Source organism: Dendroctonus ponderosae, unplaced genomic scaffold, assembly GCF_020466585.1.
Source record: "Dendroctonus ponderosae isolate FM_Combo_2020 unplaced genomic scaffold, Dpon_F_20191213v2 Dpon_F_20191213_1, whole genome shotgun sequence".
NCBI lineage: Eukaryota > Metazoa > Arthropoda > Insecta > Coleoptera > Curculionidae > Dendroctonus > Dendroctonus ponderosae.
In genome coordinates, this window is record NW_026017110.1 from 12,353,940 (window position 1) to 12,362,364 (window position 8,425).

General features: G+C 32.6%; 2 protein-coding genes across 2 annotated transcripts in view; one reads left to right on the plus strand and one right to left on the minus strand.

Annotated features, from left to right (window-relative positions):
- The window catches only part of LOC109541917, an 11,583-nt gene extending 8,204 nt beyond the window's left edge, over positions 1-3,379 (minus strand). Inside the window, exon 1 of the mRNA XM_048670737.1 lies at positions 2,742-3,379. Within this exon, the coding sequence (XP_048526694.1) occupies positions 2,742-2,856 (115 nt within the window). The 5' untranslated portion in view covers positions 2,857-3,379. The remainder of the gene's footprint in view (positions 1-2,741) is intronic.
- A 3,017-nt stretch (positions 3,380-6,396) lies between these two features.
- Positions 6,397-7,134, plus strand: LOC109534584 (ubiquitin-60S ribosomal protein L40). Its single transcript, XM_019900303.2, has 2 exons — positions 6,397-6,423; positions 6,635-7,134. Exon 2 carries the CDS (start codon positions 6,645-6,647, stop codon positions 7,029-7,031), a length of 387 nt encoding a protein of 128 aa, XP_019755862.1. The 5' UTR covers positions 6,397-6,423; positions 6,635-6,644; the 3' UTR covers positions 7,032-7,134.
- The last annotated feature ends 1,291 nt before the right edge of the window (positions 7,135-8,425 follow it).

Sequence of the window (8,425 nt, forward strand, 5' to 3'; positions counted from 1 at the left end):
TATCATTGGGATATAAAATATGATTTCTTGTTACACTACACTACGAATTACGTTTACATAACTTAAATAATTCTAAAGTATTTGACACATGAAAATAATGTTAGATTTTGATAAAATTCGAATTATTTAAAAAACCTTCAGATTTAGACATTATAAATCTTATTAAAACAAACACTTATTTTGCTCAGAGAATTGAAAAATGCAATAATATATAGGGTATATCATTTAGAAAAACACAACTTTGATACTTTTAGGGCTTTTGGAACACTCTGTACATTACAAAAATATTTTTAAAATGTGCACCCGATAGGCGTCTGTGGATTCACCAAATAATAGTTTGCAAAAAACAAACGGGCTAGCCGCAAACGTCCGTGCCGTATAGCGTGAATAACCCTGTATATATAAATAATATTATTGTTAAAAATGTTAATATTTAATTAGTTGAGCAATTCGTTGTCATTGGATGAAAGATCCTTATTAGATTATCGCTATACAATGTTGTAGTGACTCACCAAATCTAACGCAACCATCAAATTATTACAAGGTATAACAATTTAGCAGATATGAAAGGTTTTCTTATCCTGAATAAGCAACAGTAACAATATAAGGGGTGTACAAAGTTAAAATGCCAGATTTTTTAGCTTGAAAATGCGTTATACTGGATTATTATTATACCCGCCGTCTTTTCATCAAAGACAAATATTTTGCAAGCCAAGTATATATATATTTCAAGGGACAAAGGACAAAAACCTTACTACCTTATGTTTGATTTTAGTTTGGTGACTATTAAAAAAGGTTATAGGTGCTTTTACTATATTTAATACTGAAACCACTCTGTTCTCTTTAGAGCCCTGAGGTTTTTTTTTTATTTATTTCTTTATTTCAAATTACATTCTGATACATGCACATGTATAAAGAATACAAAATGAAATGGCGTTAAAAAACAATTGACAAAGGACATATTATACTAAAAGGTACTGTTGTTACATATTTAATAAGTCTCTGATACTATAAGGCTCTAACTCAATTAACATCTGTTTTAATTTATTCTTAAACAGTTTTTCAATTCTTACTTTTTTAATGTTATTTTCTAGTTTATTAAAGAATTTTAGACCCATATAGTACCGACTCTTTTCAGACAGTGTTAGTCTGTGTGTTGGATACAAAATGGGTGCTATGATCCTGGTTAACGTTGTTATCGTGTAAATACATACTCTTAAAAACACATAATATTGCCTCAAAAATGTACAGACCGTACACGGTTAAAACACCCTTTGATTTAAAAACCCCTTGACAAGACTGCAAAGGAGACATTCCGTAGATAGTCCTTAGTATACGTTTTTGTACTGTAAATATATTTCGAGTCCTCGAGCTACTCGCCCAAAAAAGTATTCCCTGCCTAATTGTTCCTTCAAAGTTTGCGAAATACAGGGCCTTGCCTGCCGTTTCATTCAGCTATCTTGAAACATTTCGGATACAAAAACAGATTTTATTTAGTTTCTTACTAAGGTAATCAATATGGCAAGACCGGTCTAAAAATTCATCAATATAAATCCCCAAAAACTTTGTGCTACTACCTACTGCAATTTGTAGCCCTTCAACAACAATGGTGTCTGGTTTCTGATTTTTATTTAATTTGGTTCTAAACAGTAATGTGTTTGTTTTTTATTTATTTAAGCATAAGACATTTTTTCCAAACCATCTTTCTGCCGATGTAAACAAAGTAGTGGCATTTCCCACGAGTTTAGGGATTGTTTTTCCTCCTACTAGCAGGTTTGTATCATCTGCATACTCCGTTAGCAGAAAATTTGGGGTAAGACATTCGCTGTTAATGTCATTCATAAAGACTATAAACAAAATAGGTCCGAGCATACTCCCTTGTGGCACACCTACTGTGCTTTGCGAAATTTTTGATTTGTAGGACATACCGTCCTGGCGTATAATCACACTTTGGGTTCTCTTATTTAAATATGGTATATGGTTGGTTTAGGTATGGCCGAAAGGTGGGCCCAAGTAAAACACTGTTGTGTTTCTGTCGCTATCTTATAGATATCAATTAGCATCACAGATACGATCAAACTACAGCATAAAAAATAAACATTTGTGATAATGATGTATAAAATACTAAACTTTAGAATGACACATATATATATATGTACGCATGTATAGATGAGAACAATAATGGACTTGCTAGCAACGCTGTAATGTAAACTCATGTACAAGGAAAACACAGGCAAATATAAATCATTACAATTGATGTAAATACATAATAGTAAGTACACATTTTTTAGAACAATTTAAAACGATATTTAGCTACTTGAAATAGAATCACGCAATAATTTCACCGCAGATAAGTTTAGATTGAAGGATTTAGTTGGTAAAATAAACTATAGTTTATTTGATGATGATACAAATATTCGAAATAATGATGAATTAAATCTAATAGTCAAATGATCTTTTAAACTTTGGCACGAATTGACGAATTGAAAGATGATTACGTCAATAAATTTAATTAAAAAGATTTTACAATCTAGTTATATGTAATTCATTATAAAGACAAATCACATATAGAGATTTAAAAATATTATGAAAAAGCTCCTTAAGGCAGATAAAATGTGTCACACAGACTGTACTTTTATAAGAGAAGCTCGTCTCAGTTCAAATTTTTGATAAAAAAATAAAAAGTTGTTATAAATTATTGAAAATTTTAATGGGCATTGAGTGCATGTGTTCAAACTTACCCTGTTCAAATTGCTGAGTTTCTTCGGCAACTAAATCGAAAGGACTTGGTTTTGAGAAAACCAGCTCTATACACACGATGAGAAAAATTAGTTTAAGCAGTAGCTGGCTCATCATTTTGGATAAATCCTTTGTTCACTTTCAGCAGAATAGCACACTTAAGAATTGAACACACAATGTAGTTGTATTTTATATAGGCGCAACGAATTTAAAGACATTGAACTGAATTCTTATGGTTTAAAAAATTACGTTTCAACATTTTTAATTGAATTTCTTGGTAATGTAGCATATTTTACACACTTGATTAGCTTCCGATTACACGGTGAAGTTTAGTGCAGGATAAAATCAACAATATAGGTATGTCGAAGATGTGTGACTTTATTCACGACATAGTTTCGGGTAAATCCACTATAAACAACTAATTTGCTTTTACTTTGTGTTATTTCAGTTCATAAACAAGATCAAACACAGTTCTTGTTCTTAGTAGCTCTTGTAGCACACTAAATTCTACAACAAATAATAAATATTGTTCGGCCATTTGCTGAAAGTACTATTAGAATGCTTAGAAACATAATCTACGCTGAGTTTTGGGTTTAACGAGGTATTAAAGATAAATTATTTTATTTTTTACTTTCATTTCAACCAGTTGATGCATAAAGTTCCAGTGAGTTCCTGGAATTAATTCATAGTTGTGCAGGGCTTGCCTACAAGAAACACTTTTGTCTCGCAAAAAAAAACATATTCAAAGTAAAATGAGTTGCAAGATAATGTAACTGAAAAGCACCAAAGCGACAATTATTGTGCATCAGTGACTAATGATGCAATACCTACTGCTTGTTCTTAGTCAGTCAAGGAAAAATGTGTTTTCCAACGATAATTGAATCTATTTCTATGAAGGCTCATTTGAACAGAGTGTTGCCCGAGAACTTGTGAGCTCAAAATAAAAATGAGGAAACCTGAAATGAGGAAGAGAAGCAAACACCAAACAAGGAAACATATTAATATTATTTTTTCTGTTTTCAAATTATAATTTAGTGGGCTTTATGGTACACAGGGGTCATTTGTGCATGGGTTTCTTATCCTTCAGGTAGCTGACGAGCACCTACGAGAATAATTTTGCAGGTGCAGTGTCGTATAGTCGTATACAGGGTGGTGCAACCAAGACGGGGTGGAATAATTTCGTGTAGGTATTTTAAGCTTGAATTTTAATATTTGTTTCATTTGGATCGGGACAGATTCACTGTTCTTATTTATAATTTTTCATAGAAATATAGAACAAAAAATTGGATTCTAATTAAACTAATCCAATACATAAAGCAATTAACCTAAACCAAAAAGGTCGCCTAAGGATATATATACAGGGCGAATTTTTTTTCGATGACTAGTACAGGGATCTTCGGAACTTGAGCAGTTACGAAGAAGGTCAAATGGACAAAGAATTGTAGTTTTGAATGCTCTACTCGAAACCAATTTTATTTTTCTAAAATTTGACAGCTGTCAAGAGTTATATGGGAAAAACTTATTTATGGTAAATTTTTAAATTACTCCCAGTTACGTTGATATTCATTTGACAGGAAAACATTAAATAGAAAACTTGTAGGAAATTGAATTCCAAACAAAATGGCATAAGACTAAAATAACACAAGACTCCAAAATAACTGTCGTTTTTGACATATGACACTTTTTGCAACCATACTTGATTATTGCTTTACCGAATTTCATTACGATTTCTGTGATATAAATGATATATCGTTGGGTTTCTTTCGAAAATAAAGTGTTTGCGACAAATTTATACTTTTTCAATTTAATTAATCGAAGTTAGCCAGGGAAAATAGTATAAGACATACAGCATTGTTTCCATAGTAACAAATAATAACAAGTTTTAATTTCCGAATCACCTCTGGATCTGACTTGTCACGTGCAATATTCCATGCACTTGTCTTTATCTATGATTCCACGCAAGGGGGCCCAAAACAAGAAGAATTCTATCACTTGTTAACAAGTGTGGAACATAACTGCAATCAATGGAGGTTTAAAATAAGTTCGAAAATTTTGCAAAAACTTTATTGCAGTTGATCTTAGGCCCCATTTTTTGTGTCGAATCATCTATTGTTAGTTCTTAAAACAAGATTTTAACAGTACCTACACTGGGTAATCTCATTTTCAATGATTTAAGTACCGGAACCGGGTCGTTTGAACTAAATTTTCAAAAGTTTGAAAGTTTATGGACGATCTGCATTTTCCACTGAAACTGCCTTATTTTTATTGTAGGTACTTTAAGGGAATATTAAAAAGAACGCCGACAGACATAAATTAAAGTACATAGCACCACATTGTAGTTAATCCCATTCCCAGCACTTTTTATTTGAAAATCGTTTTTAAAAAATGAAATTTTCGGCCAGAATTATTCGGAAAATACTCTTCACAAAGCAATGGAAATACACAAAACCAACGTCACTGAAGGAATTTTTGGCTGTGATGTTGCCATCTCTGTTTTTCTAAGGCTGATTTTCATGCCACCTTACAAAATGTAACAACTTTTTGAAATTTTTAAATAAAATAATTTATAATTTAGAAACGGTTGATTTCACAGCTTAAAGTGTAAATGCAAATTTGTAACTTTGTAAATTCTTTATCTAATGATGTATTAATTTACAGGTACTTCCATATGAAAAGCAAAAGTTATAATGCGTTAAAAAGTGAGATTGAAGCCCACATTGCTTTTTTTTGCTGCTACAATGAACTTTTAGATACGCAAGTAAGAAAGAAACAATTTACGGAGCATATGCAGCGCTTCAAGCTGCATTCCATGAGCTAATGAAAAATGGGTAGTTCTATTTAAAAAAATACACTTTGATCTTGCCTCGCTTTTCTGAGACACTCTGTATCATATAAAATATTTTTTAAATGTGCGCACTTTGTGCGTCAACAACTTTTATATGAAACTATTTGTCGAAAGTTCAACACCAACGGAAATAATGGACTCTCTCGTACTAAAAAACCACCCTGTGTATAATGCCCTTAGGAAACTTTTTTGGTATAGTTTAATTGCTTTAAGTATTGGATTAGTTTAGTTAGAACTCAATTTTTTGTTCTATATTTCAATGAAAAATTATAAATATGAACAGTAAATCTGTCCCTACCGAAATTAAACGCATCTTCAAATTCAAGCTTATAATACCTACACGAAAATATACTATTCCATTTACATACAACTTTATGTGCAGTCTGGCAACGTTTCACTAAGTTTGGCGTAAATACATATATTTAATTGGTTTGTTATTGTTTTCTAGCATGATTTTATGGACGCTACGCATTTTTTGTCACTAAAACTACTTTATTTTAATTGTACTTTAAGGGAAAATTAAAAAGAACGCGAAACTGCGACAGACATAAAGTACATGAGCACCCTACAATGTGAGTACTCTTTTATTATCGTGATCAAAATTCAAAAGCGACAGAAAAGCCCCTAATTAAGATTATATTGCTAAGGCAATTACTCCCCTTTTATTAAAGATGCTGTATTGTTAGATTATTTTATATTTTCACATTTGCATTGGTGGAAATTTAGATGGCGACACTGATTCTAGTATAATTAAAAAGCGCTTGGTAGCACTGGACGCTTTGCCTGTCATTCCGGCATTTTCTTTCTGAAGCAGGCTGTGGCCCACGTTGTCGTTAAAGGTGAGTAAAAAGAAATTACTCTAAAACTATTATCAAGTTACACATTTTTTATGCAGGAACTGTTAGGACATATTTGGGGGCTGTATAAATTTTAATCAGAATTAAATTTGGGTATCACTTACTCTTGTAGTCTGTAAAATTGGCTTTAAAGATTGTAGAGGTTATGTCAAACACTCCTTGACTGAAACTTTTTGTTTTAAATTTATTATAGAAACGCCACGATGCAAATTTTCGTGAAAACTCTCACTGGTAAGACCATCACCCTTGAGGTCGAGCCATCAGACACCATCGAAAATGTAAAAGCGAAAATTCAGGACAAGGAAGGCATACCTCCCGATCAGCAGCGTTTGATCTTCGCTGGTAAGCAGTTGGAAGATGGACGTACCCTATCCGACTACAACATCCAGAAGGAATCCACCCTTCACTTGGTGCTCAGATTGAGAGGAGGTATTATTGAACCTTCTCTGCGTATTTTGGCGCAAAAGTACAATTGCGACAAGATGATCTGCCGTAAGTGCTATGCAAGACTGCACCCACGTGCTACCAACTGCCGTAAGACCAAGTGTGGACACACCAACAATCTCCGCCCCAAGAAGAAGCTGAAGTAGAGCGGATTAAGTTTTATTGGATTCTCTTACATATGTTTAATAATAACACTGTAAAATGTTGTGTATGTAAGGGCTATTCAACAATATAAGTATATCACAACTACTTGAGTTTTAGCGTCTTTTACTGTTCGAAGCCAAATGTCATTTTAGTCATGTTCCACTCATTAAAACAGGCTTGTATGGCTCCAGTAGCACAAATTTTATTAGACAGGTTTGGAAGTAAACCGAGCAATTAAAATGTATACCGGAAGAATTAGTTTATTAAAAGCTATCCTCTAATGACAAATAAATGCGGGTTTTTTCTGAACTCTTAAACGTCTGGTTAATAATCGATTGAAGAAATAATATATTTTTTATTGTAAGAGCAAATTATTATGTTACAAAAGTTACTGATCCCTATACATAGCGCCGTTTTACCAACTCTCAATTTAAAAATATTCCAAATTAATTTCTTTCCTAGCGTTATGCAATTTTGCTGCAAGTAAAATTATTTATGCGAAGTTTTATCCAGCGGACAGTCCATTTATTGTAAGTTTCTTGATAAAAACGTGACGATCGAAAAAAAGTCAAATGGAAGGACGAATAATTCATCATAGTTTTTTAGCTTAAAGGTTTTATCTTAAAAATTGTTTTAAATTGGTTAATTTATTAACAAGTGGCCATTTAGGTCAGGACTTTTGTGATTGAAGCATCTCCTGGTGCCTTGTTTATTTTGCAACATAACAAAAGAACGCGCAGCTAATAGAATAGAAGCAAAATTTTTCTGTATTGTGGACTTATGTTGACTGCAAACAACAAATTATTAGTTTGTGAAAATATATTTTTTAATTCTACTGTGGTAGAACTCTTTCAAAGAGGTAAAACCATGCCCAGCATTTGAAACTATTTTGAATCGACCGTGTGCAACAAAATCGGGGTTCTTGCATGTTATATTTTTAAAATAAAGACACCAGGTATGATATCCTATTTAGCCAACTTAACAAATTCACGATATTCTATTTCGCAGCCAAGCATAAGGAAATATCTAATTATGCTTACGAGGTACATAATGTTCTTTAGTTTCACAGATAGCATGTACACTCATCAGCATTAATTCAGTATATATTCTCACAAGCCTGTAATAACCAACAGTTGTATCTTGAAGCTGAAATCCATATCAATAGAAATAAAAATTGTTTTAAAAACTTCCTTTCCAAGGAAGTGATTTTAACTGGCGCAGTCGGGTAGGATTTGTCAACGAAGAGTCGTGAAAAATTCTTCAAAACGGTCGTCGTGTGAGTATCGAAAACGATCAAAACGGTCGTCCCGCATCGTGCGTGATAAATTCGGTTCGTTTCAACGATTTGTGACAAATTCGAACATTTCATTGATTGGCAGCGACAGGGCAACTCAAG

Bases quoted from the DNA above. Each gene is read 5' to 3' on its own strand.
- LOC109534584 (XM_019900303.2), top strand. From the start codon at position 6,645: ATGCAAATTTTCGTGAAAACTCTCACTGGTAAGACCATCACCCTTGAG.